General features: G+C 34.8%; 1 protein-coding gene across 3 annotated transcripts; it reads right to left on the reverse strand.

Annotated features, from left to right (window-relative positions):
- Positions 1–1,046: 1,046 nt before the first annotated feature.
- GUF1 (GTP binding elongation factor GUF1) lies at positions 1,047–22,876 on the reverse strand. 3 transcript variants are annotated; one of them, XM_007075920.3, is made up of 17 exons: positions 22,556–22,876; positions 20,994–21,105; positions 20,510–20,658; positions 20,172–20,252; positions 19,225–19,302; positions 18,097–18,180; positions 16,171–16,235; positions 14,965–15,168; positions 13,001–13,140; positions 11,376–11,499; positions 10,891–11,023; positions 9,932–10,075; positions 8,900–9,033; positions 5,566–5,667; positions 4,000–4,119; positions 2,370–2,406; positions 1,047–1,390 (listed from the first exon to the last, which is right to left on the reverse strand). In XM_007075920.3, exons 1-17 carry the CDS (start codon positions 22,718–22,720, stop codon positions 1,253–1,255), a joined length of 2,010 nt encoding a protein of 669 aa, XP_007075982.2. In that variant the 5' UTR covers positions 22,721–22,876; the 3' UTR covers positions 1,047–1,252. The 3 variants fall into 3 exon arrangements, with proteins under 3 accessions (XP_007075982.2, XP_015390251.2, XP_042840539.1); XM_015534765.2 differs by having other exon boundaries at positions 22,414–22,634; XM_042984605.1 differs by lacking the exon at positions 19,225–19,302.
- Positions 22,877–22,975: the final 99 nt, after the last annotated feature.

Consider the following 22,975-nt stretch of genomic DNA (forward strand, 5'->3'; position numbering starts at 1 on the left):
ATGGTAGTTAAAAGGACATATTTTAAAGCATGACAACCATTTACTGCCTGTGTGACTTCAACTAAATTAACTAAAGCTCAAATTTTCAATTATGAAATCTAGCAATTAATAATATTAATACTGCTGCTAATACCAAATACCCATCATTTTGCACCAAATGCATTTTAATTATAAAATTAAGACAGCTCCTACCCTTAATTTTAATTTAGATGTGTATATAAATTGTCTAGTTCCAAATATTTATAAAAATTTTAACAAAAACTAAACAGCACATGTCCTGCTAGTATGCTATTTGACTTCAATAACTCCTATAAATCTAAATTTATCCAGCTAACAATAAATTGATAAGGTGATTTTGAGAATATCTTGGGGTTGAACTAGAGAGAATCTTAAGTATGGGGCCTTTCAGTGTAAGAAAAATACTCATGGGGCATCTGGGGGGCTGAGTCAGTTAAGCGTCCAACTCTTGATTTCAGCTCAGGTTATGATCTCAGTTTGGTTCGTGAGATGGGGCCCCATCTGAAGCTCTGCCCCAACAATAAGGATCCTGCTCAGGATTTTCTCCTTCCCTTTCTCTCTGTCCCTTCCCTGCTCATGTGTGCTTGCTCTCTCAAAATAAACTTAAAAAAAATATGCGTGAAAACAAAATAGTTAAGATTCACTAAGTACATACTATTGTGTCATACACTCTTCTGAATATTCTAAGCATACTATCTGATATGATCTTCCCAACAACCTATGGAGGTAAATAATAGTATAATCCTGATTTTACTAAAGAGTAAACAGAGATTAAGTAACAATCTACCTTGCCAGTGAGTGGTGGAACAGAAGTTTGAAACCAGACAATATGGCTTCAGAATCCAAGCTCTTATCCATCTACTACTTCCTTTTCAAAGAAAAGCTAATAGGTTATTTTTGTTTATTTTTGAGGGGGCGGGGGTGGGGAACGAGTGGGGAAGGGGAAGAGAGAGAAAGAGAATCCCAAGCAGGTTTTGAGTTGCTAGCACAGAGCCCGATGTGGGGCTCGAACTCACAAACCATGGGATCATGACCTGAACCGAAATCAAGAGTAGGATACTTAACCGACTGAGTTACCCAGGTGCCCCTGCTAATAGGTTATTTAAACCCAAAAACCCTGAAAGCAACAAGCAAGTTTTATAATTTTCACTCTGTTGTCAACATATACAGCTACTAAGAAAAAAGATACACAAATTTTAATTTATGAAAATTCATTATATTTTTTTTCCAGCAATTACTTATCAGATTGTGTCTTTAGAACTTTTATAAAGGCATCTCTTGGAACTTCAATGTTGCCAACTTTCCTCAGTTTTTTCTTTCCTTCTGCTTGTCTCTTCAAAAGTTTCATTTTTCGGGTAATATCACCACCATACTGAAAAATATTTTTAAAAATTTGAAGTCCAACAAATTACTCCATAGAAAATTAATCATACAATTACATACAGACATCAACACAATTACAATAACCTTACAATTATTACCCATGAGATACACATCTGCAGTTACCTTTCTAATCCTTTCATAGATCTCAATTTAACATCTTCTCAAAGAATGATAAAGGCTTTATTTATATTTTGGATGAGATGAAACTCACCAATGAAATCTAGTACTATGTTATGCATGTCAAAGAAGAATTATCAATCCTCTTACTGATTCAAGTCTTGAAATTTTGCATCATTTATCTATAGTCCAATAAACTCACATAGGCACAAATGTGCCAGTCCCTATGCTAAGGATTTAGAGAAGGCATTTACTGGTTAATTCTCATAACTGAGTTAAGAAAACATTTTAACAGAAAAGACACCTCAACAAAGCAATGTAAGAGAGGTGGATTTCAAACTGCCATACTCTTCCCACAGTCATTGTCTTCAAAATCTCTCCTTGGAAATTAGGTCAATAATGTTATCCTGATCTTAATTGTTACAAAATACTATCTTACACAGTACTTAATATAAGGACATTTTTATAAATAAGATGGAATAAGAATGTTATCAAAATGAGTATGTTAGTCAACCTGAGATTTACCTATTTAAAAAAAACTAGGGGACCCTGTGTGGCTTAGTCGGTTAAGCGTCCAACTTCGGCTGAGGTCATGATCTCATGGTTGGTGGGTTTGAGCCCCATGTTTAGCTCTGGGCTGAAAGCTCAGAGCCTGGAGCCTGCTTCAAATTTTGTCTCCTTCTCTCTCTGCCCCTCCCCTGCTCACACTCTTTCTCTCAAAAATAAATAAACATTAAAAAAAAAAACCAAAAACCTTAAAAACAATGGAAACCAATATATTTATACTGCTTTTGACTTTAAACCCATAAAATAGATCTATTATTCAAAGTAGAATACAGGTAGATACGTACACATTTTGCCAAAACATTTTTCCTATAGGCTTTCACACTGTAAAAGAGGAAATTTTATATAAGAATTACATAATTTCATTACACTCTTTAAAAGTACTTTATTTTCAAAAACAATCTCTCCTTTACTAACGATTTAAATGATCATGTTATACGTAAGTAAAATTAGCTCAAATGCTCTTGTATCTATTTGGGTGTATTTGACATAAAATAGAAAATGAATTCAGCATGAACATCAACATAAATTTTATTAAAAATAAAAAAAGGTCAAGGCTTGTGTGTATTCTTGATTAGGCCAAATTCAAGCCTTAATTATATGACCTTAATTATAAGAATTATACAAAGTAATTTCTGGCTCAACCTAAAACTACTACTAAGCACTACTACCAAAAAATTTAAAAATGGTTATCATCACATCACTAACTCTACCAAATGTGGGTTAAGAGTGACTAGGAATATAAAGAATATATTATTTTTATAAAACTCTTTTCTGGGAAAACTAAATAATTTTAATATATCCACTCAAGCAGTTATAAACTAATCTTTCTATAGTGCTTCTAAAAGGATAAGAATTAAGAAATTTCTACAGCATTTGGTGGAAGACAGGAAATTTGAAAAAAGCTCATTTATATATATTCGTAGGATATAAAAATCTATTTTTTTCCTTTAAGGTATTCTACTTCAACACACTTATGTTAGAATTATTTGATATTTTAAATTGCACTTTCCAGGATGTTCCCTGGTTATCAATTCCTGACCAATCTCCGGGTATTCATGAAACTCAAAACAATTAACTAAAGCTAAATTGCGTTAGGAAAGAAAAATTTGTTACAAATACAGGCATAAAATTTATCCAAAGACTATATAAAAACGGTGGTTGTCACTTCACCACTACTGACACATGCAAGTTTGGGTTTAAACTACAACTGAATAGCAATTTCCAGCTAAGGAAAGACTTCTAATTTCCCAGAAGTCAAGGAAAGAAATATGCTACCAGATAGTTCTTGCACTTACTGTTACTAGTAGAACAGCTTATTCCATGTCCCAATTATAGATCACATATCATAAAAAAGACCAGTTTCCTACATAAATTAGCCTATTTTCCATGTCTACTGAATCACATAATCAACCTACAATGCAAAGCTTAATACATTAGCATTCTTCTCTCATCTTTCTGATTTATAATTCTGCTAACTCTGAGGAAGTAATATTAAGTGCTTTAAGTAAAAATCATAATTTAATTTTGTCTTTTGGAAGAATATCTCCAACAATTCTTTTTTTTCAAAACTTCTTCAAAAGTTTCAGTTGCTAGTAGCTTATACACTATTCCTAACTCAGGAAATTCAGTAGTCATTCAGTAAAATGAATGGAAATAAAGCAATTCCTCAAACCAATGTCCATTATGTTAATAATTATACATAATATAGCTTAAAATGTTAAAATTAAGTAAATCATTATAACAGTCATCACTTAATTAAATGGAATTAAAAACCAGTTTAGTATTTCCCCGAGTAGGAATAAAGCTTAGGCCAATGAGAAGTTACATTTTTCAGTATTATTTCATTCTTAAGTCATATCATTTCTAACCATTTATCATTTCTAAAACAGGGAACAAAAATGAATTTCAACTCACGTTTCTCTTGCAATGATTTTACTTCCAACAGCAGCTTGAATTGCTATCTCAAACAGTTGCCTAGGAAGAGAATCCTTCAGACGTTCACATATGGCTTTGCCAACAGAGTGTGCTTTGTCTCTGAGAGAGAAAATGCAACTATTTACACATCCTAAATACAAACATTTAAAGTAGCTTTCTAGGGGTGCCTGGGTGGCTCAGTAGGTTAAGGGTCCAGTGTCAGCTCAAGTCATGATCTCGTGGTTCACGGGTTCAAGCCCTGAGCCCTGCATCGGGTTTTGCGCGGACAGTGTGGATCCTGCTTCAGATTCTTTGTCTCCCTCTCTCTCTCTGTCCCTCCCCTGCTTGTGCAAGCTCTCTGCCCCTCCCCAGCTCATGCTCGCTCTCTCAAAACTAAAAATAATAACAAAGTAGCTTTCTAGCCTATATGTATAATAAACATGAAGGTGATTTCTTTCTTTTTTTTTGGATTAATCCATTTCTTGTTTTAAGTAGACTCCATGCCCAGTGTGGAGACCAATACGGGGCTTGAACTCACAACCTGAGCTGATGTGATCAAGAGTTAAGAGACTGACCTTGGGGCACCTGGGTGTCTCAGTCGGTTGAGCTTCCAACTTTGGCTCAGGTCATGATCTTGCGCTTCACAAGTTTGAGCCCCACATTGGGCTCTGGCCTGACAGCTCAGAGCTTGGAGCCTGCTTCGAATTCTCTGTCTCCCTCTCTCTGTCCCTCCCCTGCTTGCACTCTCTCTCTCAAAAAAAAAAATAAATAAAAATAAAAAAGAGAGAGACTGAGCCACCCAGGTGCCCAATAAAGGTGATTTCTTCAGGAGGTTCAAATGGAACTCATCTGTCATAAACATCGCTTCTCTCTGAATGATAGGACTTCTCTGATTGCAAAAATAACATGACCTATTACAGAAAATCTGGAAAACATACATAAAAACCATTCCCCTCACCCATAGAAAACCAATGTTAAACATTTTAGAATCTCTGTGTTAAACATATATCCGTCCAGCTATTTTTCTGCATACATATTATATTTGTTATTTTACAGTTTGGAACATAATGTATATATGTTTGGCTTTTTATTTAGTAGGCATTTTTGTCACTTAACAGTACTCCGCAATATAGTTTTAGAATGGTTTAACATAACATGATTATTAAACAAGTGCTCTATTATTTTTATCAATCTATTTGTTCAATGCGTAAGGTATTTCATTTTTCATTATTAAAAATTTTTTATGAATATAAAAACTTGTTCTCAATTTTAAACCTATCATGAAGTTTAAAAATCATTTATTTTGTCCTATTTTGGTAAGGTAAGGAAAACATTTCTTTCCATGACACAATCCTTTTTTACTATAATTCTCTTCTTTCATATTTAATAGTTTGGAAAAAAGAAGCATGGAAAAAGAATGGAAGGAGAAACTAGTACAAGAAAATTTAATGAATTACTCTTAAGTTTTCAAAATGTCATTGTCAAATAAAAATGATCAATAATTTAAAAACATGTCAAAAGTGGTTACTTTCACATTCCACGAATGCTAATTTCTATTCAACTTACTTGTGAACAATAGTTACCAACTCCTCTACAATATTTCCGTTCAGCAGAATATCCATTTTTACAAGTTCTGCAGTCTGGTAGCCTGCATCTTCATAATCAAAACTATGAAGGAAAAATATCCAAGTGGTAGACAAATGTTATACTTCCCAACAGATTATTTCTCTTTGCAAAATATCTTTTTTCTTCCCCTATCCTCCACCCAACTTTCTATCAAAATATTAAACATACATTTCACATAAACAGATCTAAATGACCAGAGTGAGAAACAAACTCCCTCATCTTTTCACATTTATGAAATGAGAGGCAAAAGCAAGGGGAACATGCTTTATGGGGGAAAGGAAAATAAATTGGTAAGCCAGTCTAGGAAAATGGGACAATGAAGGCAAATGTCACATTCTTCCCAATGTTTCCTCCCAACAGCTGCTTGCTGGCTGTAGACAATAGAATATATTAATTCTCAGAATTTCACTAAGTTTGGGTTTCTGTTTAGTTTTCTGTTGCCAGTAAAATAAAAGTTATGGCTTTGATAAAGAGTCGTCATAAATAAGACTTTCGGACTTCATATATTGCTATTCAGTTTGAATCTGCTTTTTTAGGGATGAAATGAATTAATACATATAAAAGCATTTGAATAGTACCTAATACAAAAAAAACAAAAAAAACAAAAAAAACCAAGCTATTTAAATTTTTTTTTTTTTTTAACATTTATTTATTTTTGAGACAGAGACAGAGCATGAACAGGGGAGAAGCAGAGAGAGAGGGAGACACAGAATCTGAAGCAGGCTCCAGGCTCCGAGCTGTCAGCACAGAGCCCGACACGGGGCTCGAACCCACAGACCGTGAGATCATGACCTGAGCCGAAGTCGGATGCTTAACCGACCAAGCCACCCAGGCGCCCCCAAGCTATTTAGAACAGAGCCTAGCTTAGCACATAGAAGCACTTGGTTAGCATCAGCTGTTTACTATTAAACAATATGGTCAAAGGTTATCACGCCAATTAAAACAGAGTTAACTTACAAAACTGAGGTCTAATGAGAAAGAAAACTTTAATTATGTTTGCATGTCTTTTCAGTTATGGATAAGAACGTGGATAGTCTTAAACTGTCTTAACTGGAAAACGAACTCATGCCTAGAGTTGCAAATGTTTGGTTTCTAAAGCTTTTAGCAGGAAGGTGACAAGTTGATACTCATACTCTAAAACCAGGTTATTATCAAGTTTTGCTAAATCCTTTTTCTTCAACAAACATTATTAAGCATTTATTATATACCATCATAAGGACTATGCAGAACACAAACAGAGGTAAGAAGACCTAGACACAGTCCCTAGATATCACCCGTTTACAACTTTAAAAATGTTCTGTGCTCCAAAAATTTACAATTTCTTCACTCATTTTTTCAAAAGAAGCCATTATACAAATGTATTTCTAAGCCAGCCCAATGGAAACCTAACCTCTATTCAAAATATTCATTCAAGCGTACCACTGGAATGAAGGAAACACATTTAGAATTCCAAAAGGCTACTTGGGGTTTGAGGGCAAACAGGTCTATCAAAGTAAGTGTCAGAAGCAGCTTCAATATAGTCTTTATATAAGAAAGGAATTTCCTCTTCTGACCCAGCTGCAGAAGATTCTTGCCACTTGGTTTAAGAGAAATTGTTCCTAATCTCAATCCATGAGAAGCCGATAACCTAGGCTATGATGGATTTTTTTTTAAGTAAGGAATTGACTGCATATAAAAAAGATACATTTTGAACATAAGAATTACCTCAATTCTGGAAGCTGGCATTATTTTATTTTTACATAGTTCAAAATTAAACATGTTCTCTCATTTAATCTGAAATTTAAGTTTCTAAACTAAAAGATTTTAAGATCACTTAATTCACACAGTGGTATCCAAATGCAAACTACAATTGACAGGCTTTTGTTTAAAATGTTATTTATAACCACTTAGCTTAGTGATCTTTTAATTACGGTAATTGTTTAATAACATGCTGCCTCAATTCATTTTAGTTTAAATCCCATTGCCACTTATTTAAGTTCTTGTCTGAAAGAAGACAAAGAAGAAAAATATTGGGTGACAAAGCAGAAAAAATAATTTCTCAATACAAACGCACACAAAGAATACTCCTTTGTATCAAGGGTTATAATGACTTTTTCATTAAAAAGCTCCTTTCATAAAGCTAAATTTCCAGGTCACTGTAGCATGTTCTTTGAGTACTGTAAAACACATTTCTTTGAATGTGTTTTTTACAGAGGTGAATATTCATTTTCCCTTCTACTCCCCCAGCATATTCTATATTTTCTTTGTATTTCAATATATTTATATTCCAGTAATTTATATATTTATAATTAAGTTAAATATATTAATTTATTTTATATTTAAATAATTTATAATTTAAATAATTAAACTTAAATATATACAAATTAAATGTATATATATTTATAAAAATATATTTATATTCCAGTAATTTAAGATTTCAGGATACTCAGGGCATCTAGAGTTATTTACCCCAATATAAACCTATTCCCAAAATGCTATATGCATTGAGTTGTTACTTAGTATTAAATCTTCCTTCACTTCTAGAGGGCTGTTCCTCCATGTACTCCTGGGGATGAGACCATGGTTTTCATAATGTGGGTCACTTATTCCAGGGAAGAACAAGTTATTAAAGTGTTCACAGATACAAGGGCACACCGACCATTTTTTACAGACTAAATATGTACTTCTGTTTTCCAAATGTATAGAGGTGCTCTTAGGATTACATAACTACAAATACATATTAAATGTGCCACTGAGATCACAGTGGCTTTTTTTTTAATGTTTTATTTATTTTTGAGAGAGAGAAACTGAGTATGAGCAGGGGAGGGGCAGAGAGAGAATGAAACACAGAATCTGAAGCAGGCTCCAGGCTCCGAGCTGTCAGCAAAGAGCCCGACACGGAGCTCAAATTTACGAACCTCATGACCTGAGCCAAAGTTGGACGCTTAACTGAGCCACCCGGGCACTCCATCATAGTAGCTTCTTGAAATTACATATAATTCTAAGGGACTGGGGGAGTACACTCTTTTTATCAAGGGGATACTACAATATTTTTTTTTCCCTAAAAGCAGGGTAATAGCTTGATGAATCAAAGGAACTCATTCTTCCATAAGCAAATTATGAGTACTCCCTAACACTTACAAGGTTGCTCCAAGACTTTCTATCCTTAGACTGGTTTCTCAACTATCCTCAAGAGAGCAGAGATTATTAAATAAATAAGAGTATTAGAATACTCATGCTGGTCAATATTTCAAACAAATTGTCCAGGTATCTCAATTTCTCATTAAATTTTTACCTAGCATATCCAGAAGACAGGGACTTCAAAGAATCATAAAAATCCACCACAATTTCATTCAAAGGGAAAAGATATTTAAGCATAACTCTATTTTGATCAATAAATATCATATTCTTCTGAACTGCTCTTCGAGCCTAAAAAAGAAAAAAAATGTGTTTAATGATAACCTATTTAAATGGTTTAAAATGAATATAGAAAGAGGTTGATTACTAATTTAAAAATTTCCTTACAAATCCTAATAAAGAGTGGCAAAATGAAGGACTATTTCTTCAATGGTCTACTAGAATTCTGAAAACAATACTTATAATACAGAGGACTATTTTGTATATAACATATTTATTACTAAAGCTTTTAATCCTTTGTCTTTATCTAAGAATTTTGTCTTTTTAAAATTACATAGTATGCAAAAATAAACCAAATGTAATTATAGATAAAGTAAAAGTTCTAATTTCTTGGTTTACAAATAAAAAAACTTAGGCCCAAAGAAATTAAGTGACTGACCAAAGTTTTCTAGTTTGTGAATACAGAATTAAAGTGCAAGTCCACTAGTAATCATTTTAGAATTCTTTCCAATACAGGTCAGAGTATTTCAATAGGTTTGTTTTGAGGACTGTGATTTGTGGATTAAGTCATTTATTACAATGTGGCAAAAACTTGAGTCAGAAGTCTCAAATATTATAGTTATCCTTCAAACTATCCTCAATTTCAAGTATAAAAAGGCTAAATTATTCTTTTAGCTAGTCAGTATAAATAAGCATCAAGTTTGTTTCCTTTGCTAAACTATCAACTCAGTAAATTAAGACAGATGATCAAAATTGCAATTCTATTTTCTCTTACTTAAAATCAAACTGATTTTAAAAGTATAGATATCTATACACCTCTCTCTTTATATATACACATGTAGATAAGACCTTTGTGAAAATTTCTTATAAATTCAATGTGCTCTGCAGAAGGAAATCTTTCAAAACCTGAGCAGGAACCAGTTAGGGAGGACTAAATTTACTTTTATATTAAATTGTATTACATTTATACCTGGCAAAGCATCATTACTTTCCCAGTATATTCATCTGGTGTGATAATGGTACCCAAAACAACTGGCTCCAAATATTCTGTTACTTTTGATTTTTCAGGGAATTGTGCAGGATTGATGATTGTAATTTCCTTTTCTCTGTATTCCTAAAAATAAGAAAACCACCAATAGCTAAGCAAGATCTTAATAATTACATTTTAAAATTTTCAATTTTTACAGTATATGTTAGCATTTATTTCGTTATTGCACTTGTTGAATAAAAACAAAATAATTCCTCAAGGTTAGACTATTACCTTAACATGCTTTATATTTTAAAACTATCGAATTATAACCACTTAGTAACAATTTTTCATAAGTAATATATTGTGTTCATCGACATTTACTAAATACATCTCATGTACCACTTAGAAATAGTATGATGTAAAAGTACATTTTAATCTGCCCATTATAAGGCATTAGCTTCCTAAGTTAATTTTGTTGGAAGATATTTACAGATGCCAATGTTAAAATTTGTTTAGAATGAATATATTACCACTTAGATGGAATACAGTATTGTCTCTATCATTAACCTGAAATCTAAAATTTCCTACAGCCAGATAGCAATAAATGCTTCACTTTTCATAAGATAAACTACTTATGACCAAAATTATATTCTTCATTTTTGTGCTAGATTTTGAACAGTATTTAAATTACTAATTCTACTTTTTACTCTCAGTAACAGGCTAATATTGACAATATACAGATTTTTATCAGGTTAAGAAAAATACTGCATGGATTAGTTAAGCGGCTTCTTTATCATTAGTCATAAGGTAAGTCAATTTTTAATGTCTACTAATCAAGAAATAGCTCACATAATAGCTACTCAGCTAATGGTGTACTAAAAAGTTTCTCTTGCATTCCACATACACACACACACACACACGTATTTAGTTTTCCCATGTATGCTGGTTCACAACAGTACCTTTATCAATTTTGCTGATGAAAGAACAGCTTTATATGGAACAGTAGGGGTTGTCAAAATTACAGAAGCATTATATTCTTGTTCTAGTCGCTGGTTGAAAACTTCCATGTGCAAAAGTCCAAGAAATCCCAACCTGGGGGAGAAAAAGCCAAGCTCTAAATATCTGTCTCAGGGGTCTAGTTCCTTTGATGAACATAGTCTTACTTTGTGGAGGAAGGGTAGAATCAAAAGTCATTCAAGCAATTCACATCATAATTAAATGCTGTTATTAAATAGGACTCAAAATTTCCATTGGGATTCTATTTAAAATTGCTATAAAACTTACCCACAGGACATGAATACAGGGTGAAATAGGCAGATGGTTGTTTTAGTTAGCTTTACACTAACAAGAACTTATCCTCAGTAATCAAATGTACAGGAGCAATAAACCACTTAAACTTCATTTTTCAATAAAAATCTGACACTACGGTGTAATAGAATCTTACCTCCAGCCAGCACCTAAGGCAAGGCTACTATCTCGATGAACCGTCACACTGGAATCATTTATAGTCAGTTTTTCTATAGCACTCTTCAGATTATTATATTCAGATTGGTCTATAGGGTACATTCCTGAGGACACAATGATTTCTAATTATCACATGTGAAAATATGCCTAAAAGCTAAATATACAATGCTTCCAAGATCAAAATTAATCATTTACCTTTTAAATTACTTCCCTATATTTCACTGACCACAAGAACTGGCATGCTAAAAAAACTGAATATTAAGTTACATTGGCTTTAAATATCTTTAAGTTTCAAAGCCTTATGAATTTACAACTGGATTCACACTCCCAGTGATGTTTTTATGTGTTTGCACAAATATAATTAAAATAAAGAAGAACCATGAAAATTAAACCTATTGTAAGAAAAATATATTTCTAGAAACAAAAGTTAAAGACATTCCACAGCTACAAATGAAACTCCATTAGTAGATAAAAAAACAAGTAAAAATAAAAACTATACCAAATCCTTAATTCTTCAGGGCAGATAATCTATTAAAACCAAAGATATGATTGACTTTGCCTAAAAGTGGGCATAAACAAACTTCCTACTTCCCAGTGCAAGATCCTAAATGGAGAAAACCAAACGCTAGATACCCAGCATAGAGTAACTTAATGACGTTCAATCAGGTGTTTCTTTTTCAAACGTCTGTAACACCACACAGTAGTAAAAGGTTGTGAAGTTATACACAGGAGGGGTAACACTATCCCCACTATCCACTATCTACACTAGCACTGTACAATGTGTTTTTTTTAAGTTTATTTATTCTGAGGTGGGGAAGGGGCAGACAGAGAAGGAGACAGAATCCCAAGCAGGCTCTACACTCAGCATGAAGCCTGATAAGGGGCTTGATCTCATAAACAACGAAATCAGGACGTGAGTGGACATCAAGAGTCAGATGCTCAACCAACTGAGCCACCCAAGCACCCTCAGCACTGTACAGTATTAAAGAAAGTCCAACTAACAGGAAGGCACTCAGTAAATGTCCACTGACAATTAGTGATAAAAACATCCTAATTAGAAAAATATTCCAGGGGCTCATGGATGGTTCAGTTAGTTAAGCATCCCACTGTTGATTTTGGCTCAGGTCATGATCTCCCAGTTTGCGAGTCCAAGCCCCGTGTCAGACTCAGCACTGGCAGGCAAAGCCTCACTCTCCCTCACTCTCTGACCCTCCTCTACTCATGTTCTCTCTCTCTCCCACTGCCACCAGCAAAAAGTAAATAAATACACTTAAAAAAAAAAAAGAGAGAAATATTCCAAATGTAATGACTTACTCTCCAGGAAAACAAGAAGGAGATTCATATTACTATGCTCTTTAATACATCAGATAGCTTATTTCTTAAGCGCTTGTATTTTCTAAGTTCTAAAAGTTTAGGAAATGATTTCCTACATAAAGTTTCACTACACATATGAAATTAACTAATACACATGAATAGCACACAAAAAATCTAAAAGAAGCAGAGAATTCTAGTTTAGCTGTTACTTAAAATGAGTATTTCTAGTAATTTTTATTTCAGTTTACACAACAAATTGGCCCTCATCCTTTGAATTTGTGAGCTCCTCACCTGCAAATACCATTGGTTTCGCTGATTTAAACCCAGGCAAGGGCTCCACTTGTTGTTTATGTAAATACAATGTATCTCCTATTTGTGCTTCAGTGACATCTTTCATCCCAGCAATCAGATAGCCCACCTGTCCTGCATATCTAAATAAAATTATTATATGGAAATATTGACTGCTTTAGTGTTTCAAATGCAAACTCATAATTAGCTCTACCTTTCCAGGAAATTATTACACTTTCCAAACAAAACCTTGTCTAATTCAAAGTAAGTATTACATATCACAATTCTCAATGCTAAGGATTGCCAGCAAAAGAACATACCATGCTTTACAATCCATTATCAAGGACCTCTGCAACACAACAAGTCTATGGTCTTCTTCATGACTCTGCCCACCTTTGCAAATTAAACAACAGCTTCTAAAATATAATGTAAACACAGTAAAACTAAGTGCAAAAACACCAAATGTTTCCTATAGTGTAAAACACTATTTTATTAGTGAATTGTGTCACAAATGTACTTAAAAAAAAAAAAAATAGATTTTTAACCAAGCAGAAAAATGTGAACTCTTAAACAAATCTGACGTCAATTTGAGGTTCCTCTTATAGGAAAAGAGCAGATCCCAAAATTTCAGAGTTTTTACCTTAGTTCTAGTTCTTTTTTTTTTTTTTTTAAGCAAATTTCCTACATGATAACAAACTAATTTACATTTAGGATAAAGTACCAACATCTTTAGTGAAGATACAGTAATAGTCAATGTTATGATCTATATGATGTAACTGAGACCTCAATTTGAGTAAAATTAAAATAGATTTTATGACTAGGGGGGTTCTGGGTGGCTCAGTCAGCTGAGTGTCCGACTTTGGCTCAGGTCATTATCTCATGGCTCGGGGGTTCGAGTTCTGCGTCTGAGTCTGACAACTCAGAACCTGAAGCCTGCTCCCAATTCTGTCTCCCTCACTCTCTGCCCTTCCCCCGCTCATGTCCTGTCTCGCTCTCTCTCTCAAAAATAAATAAACATTAAAAAGAAACTTAAGGGGCGCCTGGGTGGCTCAGTAGGTTAAGCATCCAACTTCAGCTCAGGTCATGATCTCACAGCTCGTGAGTTCGAGCCCTGCGTCGGGCTCTGTGCTGACAGCTCGGAGCCTGGAGCCTGCTTTGGATTCCGTGTCTCCCTCTCTCTCTCTACCCCTCCTCCACTCATGCTCTGTCTCTCTCTATCTCAAAAATAAATAAACATTAAAAAAAAAAGAAACTTAAAAAGAATAAAGATAAAATAGATTTTATGACTCAATTAAAAAATGTAACGAGCAAAATAGTGCTAGTTTTAGACATACAAGATTAAACGATCAAGTGTGACTATATACCCACTTGATTTACTACCTTAATTTTTACAGATGAGGAAACAAAGACCTTAGAATGCTCCAAGTATGTACCAGGTGATTTATCCCATCAGTACCCAGAATACTGATGGAGTAGGCAGGCAAATATTTGTAAGTGAACTCAGAATTCAGTTTTTCGCTAATCCCCACATGCCATGGATCCCAATCAAAGTTTTACCATGAATTCCATACTAAAGAATTACCAAATTTTCTTCACTACTTTTATGTTGAAAAATCTAATTATAAAAAATTAAGTATCAAAACTAATACCCAGTATAATGTGGATATATATGGGTGACAGAACCATCTCTTTCACTGTCTCATCAAATATATCAATATAGGACCCAATGTGCACTAGGATCATAAAATTTGTCACAACTAGTCAAAAGGAATAAAAATACATCAAATTTATACTGTCCTTCACACAGGAAATTGCAAAAGCATTTAATATTTAATTGCATTTAATGGTAAGTTTTTTGTTTTTTGTTTTGTCTGAGTTATGAAATTGGGACTAAGGATATCAATCTAAGAAAGGCAGAGATAGAAACACATACAAATGTATTTTAATTACTATCGTAGATTACTTACAGTTTATGTGCTGGCTGCTCATTAGGATTCAGAACTCCTACTTCATTAACTTCATGTATCTTTTTAGTATGTGCAGATACAATTTTATCTCCTTTGGAAACCACTCCATCAAATAATGCTACATTGGCTATCACGCCCCTATACTGGTCAAAGGTGGAGTCAAATACCAAAGCTCTCAGGGGGTTTTTGCGATGTACTTTGGGACTATTAAAAATAAGGAAAAACACACACACATAACAAATTTAAAATCTTAATAAAATGTCTATTTTCAACTCAAATATTATGCTTAATTTACTCTTATACCTGAGAAAGGCTGATAACTGTCAAGATAAAAACATCTTCCCATAAATTACAATGCCTATTTTTAAATCAGTTTTAATTCAACCTTAAGTTTTAAATAAATGTCTGTTTTAAAATGATTTATGAGGGGATGCCTGGTGAGCTCAGTTGGTTAAGTGCCTGACCCTTGAGTTCAGCTCAGGTCATGATATCACAGTTAGTGGGGCTCATGGGATTGAGCCCTGAGTCAGGCTCACAGCATGAAACATGCTTGGGATTCTCTATCCTTCTTTTTCTGCCCTTCCCCAGCTGGCATGCACCCTCTCTCTCAAAATAAATAAATATTTCTAAAAAATAGGGGCACCTAGGTGGTTTAGTAGGTTAAGCGTCCAACTTTGGCGCAGGTCAAGATCTCACAGCTCAGGAGTTCGAGCCGCAGGTCGGGCTCTGTGCTGAAAGCTCAGAGCCTGGGGCCTGCTTTGGATTCTGTGTCTCCCTCTCTCTCTGTTCCTCCCGTTTGTGCTGTCTCAAAAATAAGTAAACATTAAAAAAATGGTAATAAAATTAAATAAACAATAAATAAATAAATAACTTATCCTCTCCAACCACAAGAATGGGCTAATCTAAAATAACACATCAGGGGGCACCTGGGTGGCTCAGTCGGTTAAGCGTCCGACTTCGGCTCAGGTCATGATCTCGGGGTCCGGAGATCGAGCCCTGCGTCGGCCTCTGTGCTGACCACTCAGAGCCTGGAGCCTGTTTCAGATTCTGTGTCTCCCTCTCTCTGCCCCTCCCCCGTTCATGCTCTGTCTCTCTCTGTCTCAAAAATAAATAAACGTTAAAAAAAAAAAAATTTAAAAGAACACATCAGACCGACAGTCTTTATACCATTAAAGACAAACTATAGAAAAATAGCAAAATACTTACGGAGGTATTCTTTCAACGACTGCCTGAAGAACTCTTTCAACATTTGTTCCAAGTTTAGCAGAAATCTAAATTTAAAAAAATAAGCATTTAAAGACTATTTTTCTACCTGGTGACTGAGTTTTATGATCAGAAAAAAGAAAGAATTCTAACAGTTATCAATTTAAAGAAAGTAGTAAAAGGAAGCACAAAACTTATACTATACGTCAAGTGTCCTTCCATTACAGTTGGGTGACTCTATAGTTCTTTAATTAAATTACAAAAGCATTCTATTATGGTATTGAAAGAACAGTGGTCTAAGAGTTTTAAAAAATCTGAGTAGTTATGACTGTATGGAATGCATGACTTTGACCAATACGTATTTCTTTGAGCTGCAAGTTCCTCATCTAATAAATGATTATTTATATTTTTCCTAAATCTCAAGATTGTCACGTGAAGAGAATAAACAATATATGTGGATGATAAGTATGGCATTCCACCTAAAACACCACAATTTGTTAAACAAATATCCATGACAACACCTGTCTTATTCAATTATTTACTATGCTTACTTCTTTCTTTACTTATTAAATGACTGTCTCCCCAAGGAGAATGTAAATACAATGAGACATTTTTCTCAGAGAGATGCTATGATGCAGAGTAACTTAGGGAGGCCTCTCTGATGAACTGAGACAGGGGTCTTGTCTATTCTGCTCACTGCTGTGCTCCTAGCTGACACCTACCAAATAAGTACCTGAATAAATTTTGTAAAGATGCATTAAAATCAGAATAATTACACTTTAATAAAACATAACCCAAGTTATGAAACCATAATTCCAGGACTGCTTTATGAGGTCCCTCTTTATAATAAAAAGCATTAAATTCTGTGTATGTGTATCTGTCTCTAAGGAAAAAAAAAAATACTGCTTTTCAGTTATTACAATGTTGTATGTAATCAACCACTGTGTTAAGGTTAAATAGATAAAAAACAGTTATCACCTGAAATATGCCTTTTCAAAAATCAAACAAGACTGAAAGTGGAAGCTAAACATTACATTGTTGCACTAACATAGTTACTACACAAGCACTAGCACAGCACAGTTTAGCACAGCACAGTTTGGTTGTGGCTATTCAACACTTAAATCATCATTTGAAAATGAAAATTCAAATTGAAACTAGTATCAACTTGGGGCACCTGGGTGGCTCAGTCAGTTAAGCATACAACTTCTGGTTTCAGTTCAGGTCATGATCTCGCTGTTGGGGAGACAGAGCCCCAAGTTGGGCTCCACAGAGCATGAAGCCTGCTTGAGATTCTCTGTCTCTCTCTGCCTCTCCCCGACTTGTAACACATACAAATGTCTTAAAATTGGTTTGAACCTGCTCGTCAAAGGAAGTATTTCCATAGGAACAAAATGGCTAACAAGAAATACTACTGCAATCAATTGCAGAAGGCCTACATTTTAGTCCTGGCACATTAGCTCTCTAGATCTTACTCTTAAGAATGGGATAAAATCTTTGAGCCTTAGTTCTTTCAACTGTATCTCAAGTGGGACGCCTGGGTGGCTCAGTCGGTTAAGCATCTGACTTTGGCTCAGGTGATGATCTCACAGCTTGTGAGTTAGAGCCCCACACTGGGCACTGTGCTGTCAGCTCAGAGCCTGAAGCCTGCTTCAGATTCTGTCTCCCTCTCTCTCTCTCTGTCCCTCCCCCCCAAAAAATAAACATTAAAAAAACATTCTTACAACTGTATCACAAGAAAATTCCTATCTGTCATAACCATGTAACAAGGATTTCTGGGAGGATCAAATGAAATATGAAGAACTTTGTAAAACTATGAAAACTTTATATAATGATGGACTCTCAAATACTATGAAATTTCACTAGGCCAATAGCTGAGATTTTTAAAAGTATAACTATGTCTTCACAAAAAAAAAGGGGGGGGTATCTTACCTTAATACATTCATCACTTGGAATATCAAACACTTTTTCAATTTGTTTTTCAACCCTTTCAGGATCAGCATTCTTCAGATCAATCTTTAAAAAAAAAAAATCATTATGCCTTACTTAATGCAGTAAAAATAAAATGTATTACATATTAATAGTATTTGGAAATAGTTAAAAGCATACTTATAAGCTAATTGATCCCTCTATTTTTCTTTTCAAAAAGGTTAAAATAACCTAGATACAGGCAATACAATTTTAACAAGTATAGCCATTGAAAAACCAAGGGCAGATAGCAGAGCGTGCAAAAAATTTAGGCAGCTGGCAACTCAAGGCAGGAGAAGTGTTCAGTAACAATTTGTCAACCAAACTGTAAACTGACTTTATAAGTTAGATATAACTTATGACAACAAACTGTCTTACCTGTAAGACAACTTTGCCTCTTTTAAATTTAACTCCAATATCAAAAAATTCAACTAACCGCAATGTAGATTTTTAAATTAAGATTCTTTATTAGTTTCAAAACATAAAAGTTAAAGTTTAACAACAGTGCTCAGTTTAGCACTTGTTATGTTTCATGTATTACATTATTTCCCCGAAGATTATAAGTGCCTTTTCTTTTCCTATCCATGCTTTATTTTTTTTATATTTATTTTTGACAGAGACAGCATGAGTCAAGGAGAGTCAAAAAGAGGGGTAAACACAGAATCCAAAGTAGGCTCTAGGCTCTGAGCTGTCAGCACAGAGCCCGGCAGAGGGCTCAAACTCACAAACCATGAGATCATGACCTGAGTGGAAGTGGGAAACTTAACTGACTGAGCCACCCAGGCACCCTTCCTATCTATGCTTTAGTGTAACAGACATATTTTGGCTGCCCTGCCTGTATTCCTTTCCTGCAGAAATAGCCCTCAATCCCTCCATGTAATTCAGGGAGACTGTCTTCTAAACTACATGTAAGGATACAGGAATTTGAGTTGCAATTCTATTGTGTGCAAATTCAAAGAAGTAAATCCTACCAATATATTTAATATAGAGTTCAAGATCCCTCATATAAAAATAGTATACCAAATAATCAAACACTAAATTTACTTTTAGAAGGTAAAATAGTAAACAGCATTGTTGTCTCATTGGAATTACCTTGTTTATAACTGGAATTACCGATAGCTGTGCTTCAAAGGCAAGAAAGAAGTTTGCTACAGTTTGGGCTTGAATACCCTAGAAATATCAAGACACAAGATACTGATATGACCACCTACCAACTATCATAAAACTTGTAATATAATACCATCCCACACATTTTCCCCAAAAGCAGAGGTATAAACTATGGTATCTATACTTCCATGCATCTGGATGATTCCTTGTGAAAATTCCTTTCATTTCAGGAAACGTTTATTGGAGGACACTGTTAGGACTAGGGACAAAAACGTGAAACATGAACCCTAAAAGCTTACCAAAGAACACATTCATGCAGTTCAGTTTATAAAACCTAGTACTATACATATAAGGTAGGCCTTGACCTTCCCTGAAAAGATCAAGAAAGGTCTAACACAACAAATACCTTCGGGTTTAGAATGAAAAGTTTATGAGAAGCTGAAATACATCAAAAGCTTACTTTAAATAGTATATCACAACTCTTACATCATCACTCAATATGTTTTTGTTTATCTTTATACCACAAAAGAACTTAGTAATGTTATTGGCATGTTTCTTTAAACCTAACATTTCCCAAATTATTACCTTAAAATTATCCAAAATGACTTCTAAAATAAATTCATTTTCAAGGTTTGCTAAAAATTAGTATTAAAACCCCAAATTAAGAACTACTATAAACTGAGTTTTTGGAAGGATAAATCTCTTAACAGTTCTGATCAGCATAAAATGTTTAAAATACGGACTAGTCCATTCCAGACTGCTTTAGTGCAATAAAACTTCAAATTAACAGGACCAAAGCATATGATTTTGGTTAACTAATACAATAAATCCTATTTTCAAGCATAAAAATTCTACTTCCAAAATATATTTTAAGGAAAATCTCTTGAACAACCAAGGAGCACGTCACACCACATAAGATTAAAAGTACCTACCTCATTTGCATCAACCACAAGTAAAACACCCTGGCATGCAGAGAGGGACCTGGATACTTCATAACTAAAATCCACATGGCCCTGAGGAACAAAAATTATTGATACTTCTGAAGTTAGCCATAATTATTTTTTATGCCAAACCTACGGACTCCTCTTGATAGAAAGTTAATAGGTTTCTTTTTTTAGTGGATGCTTGTGAAACAAGTTACTCAAACATAAGAACACTGAGGAAATAAGTGTTTATTTAATGTTCAGTTCAAAAATTGAACAAGGATTTGTTTGCACTCTTAATACAAGGCTGACTTTAGTAATAAAAACAAAGTTATTTCTCAACTTACCGGTGTATCAATGAGATTTAAAAGGTACTGCTTTCCTTCCCAATTATAGAAAAGAGATGCTGTCTGTGCTTTAACAGTGATTCCTCTTTCTCGCTCCACTTGCAATTTGTCAAGAACCTGCTTATTATTTTTTGTTTTATCAATTGTGCCTATAAATAGAAATAGTTATTGATACTTCTAAGAGCTTTTAAAAAGACACAATACTGGATACAAAATTAAACCAATTGGGGCACCTGGGTGGCTTAGTCAGTTAAATATCCAACTCTTCATTTCAGCTCAGGTCATGATCTCACAGTTTGTGAATCCCCACTTGGGATTCTCTCTCTCCCTCTCTCTGCCCCTCCCCTGCTCAAGCTCTTTCTTTCAAAACAAATAAATAAACACTAAAAGTTTTTTTTAATAAAAATTAAATTAAAATAAAACTTCAAAAAGCATGGTAAAAATAATGATTAATCACTCATGGCCATTTATAAAATGAAAATACCTGTTAGTTCCAGGAGCCTGTCAGCTAAAGTACTTTTGCCATGATCCACATGTGCAATGATACTGAAATTTCTAATATTTTCAACAGAGAATCTAGACATGTCAATTTTTTCCTAGAAAGAAGAGAGAAATGAAACATTTATGAGTATACATTTTGCATGATAGGAAACAAACATACTAATTCAAAAATGTTCCTTTTGCCTTCTTTGAACAATTTCATTTATAACATTTATATTATTCCTCTGACAATAAAGAGATATACAGCTAAACTCTTATTACAAACAATTGATTAAAATAGCACTCATCAAATACATGAGTTTCACTGTTAAGGTGATAACTTAGCTAATTAAGAGTCCCTTATAAATATTCCCACCACTGAGAAAATGATTTTCATGAATGAAGAACCCAAGACACCTAGAGCTCCTGAAAAAGCTTAGAGCAAGCACCTTGTCTAACAAAACCTCTTGAGGCCAAAAACAAAAACATACAAACAAAAGCTACAGAAATGTTTTAAGGAGAAAAAAAAGGAAATTCTTTGCCCCCATAATACATTTAACCAGCAATCATATCTAGTTAAAAACCTGTGCTCCTAATATTATCTTCAAAAGTTTTATATTTTTGTTGTTGTTGTTTGACAACTTATTTGGACAGAGAAAAAAGTTTTAACATCCGCAAAAAACTCTCAAAAAACAAACAATAAAAACTCTTATCACTTAAAATTTAAAAACATTTTAGAATGTGACTCCTGAGTTTTAGTTGCATACATCATCTTTAATGCTTTAGGAAGCCTCACTGCAACCTGCTAAAAGTGGGTATACGAGTAGAGTATGTCTGGTTTTTTGTACCCTAAATATTTTATTTTTCCAATCAAATCTGTATTTCATAACCAGCATTAAAAATAGGAAAATTACAGTGAAATCCACAATAGTCGTGACCTTTATAAATGTTCTAATACAAAGCAGACAATGAAGGTGCAACTTACATGTGAAAGAAATTCTAAGAAAAAACTAACCCTAATTTTTTTGCCCAGTGGATTCCTCCTCCCCCTCATCTTTCAACTGGCATTCAATTAAAAAGATATACAGGACCATACCACTTTTAAGAACTTGAAATTGCAACATAAATTCATTTTACATTCCCCAGGCATTTTAGAAAAGGGCAATTAATCATATTTAAGTCTTATTTTTTCCAATTACTCATAACTTGCATCCAGTTACTCTACTTCTCTGCCTACACTGTATCTCTTCATAGTTATCAAACAGTGCCTTCTCCACCACAAGAACAAAGGCTCAGAAAACAAGTTTGTTTGGGGTCACATAAAATAAACAATAGTTACCCACATTACAAACTAGGAAAGTCAGAACGTGACTTGTCCAAGGTCACATTGGGGAGTGGTGGAGGATTCAGAACCCAGAGCTCACCTTGAGCTCTCAGCTTTGCCGCCTTTAAAGAATCGCAACCTGCGTCCACAGGTAGTTTAGGAAGCCCTTCACGAGTCCAAATCCGCCAGGAGCGCCCTCCCAAGTTTTAAAACAGAGTTAATTAGAGCCGAACGGCGGTCACCTTGCGCTCAGCCGAGGTGTAGAGCCTGTCCCAAGCCCTGAACTCGGCAGGGGCCCCACGGGTCGGCGTGGGAAGAGGCTCCAGGCGCCCCCGCTGTGCGGTCCCTGCGGCCCACACTGCTAGCGCGCGGCCGTGCGACCAGCCCCGACCCACAAGAGTCCACATCCCTTCGCGCGACGGAGGCGTCAGGTCTGCACCTCGAGACAGTTCTGCGCCATCGCCGGTAGCGCGATTTCCTACAAGACGCCCCCGGCTAAGATCCGGCGAAAAAGACCTAAACCGTTTCACACCGGCGGAGAAGAAAAGCTGCCGAGGATAACTCCGCCCAACTACTGACTCCGGTGCGACACAGGGGACGCAGCGCCGCTGTTCGGCGCCTGCACGTCGCCCGACGTCGTGACGCCGGCGTGCCTCCGCGCG

This window comes from Panthera tigris, chromosome B1, assembly GCF_018350195.1.
Source record: "Panthera tigris isolate Pti1 chromosome B1, P.tigris_Pti1_mat1.1, whole genome shotgun sequence".
Taxonomy (NCBI): Eukaryota; Metazoa; Chordata; class Mammalia; order Carnivora; family Felidae; genus Panthera; species Panthera tigris.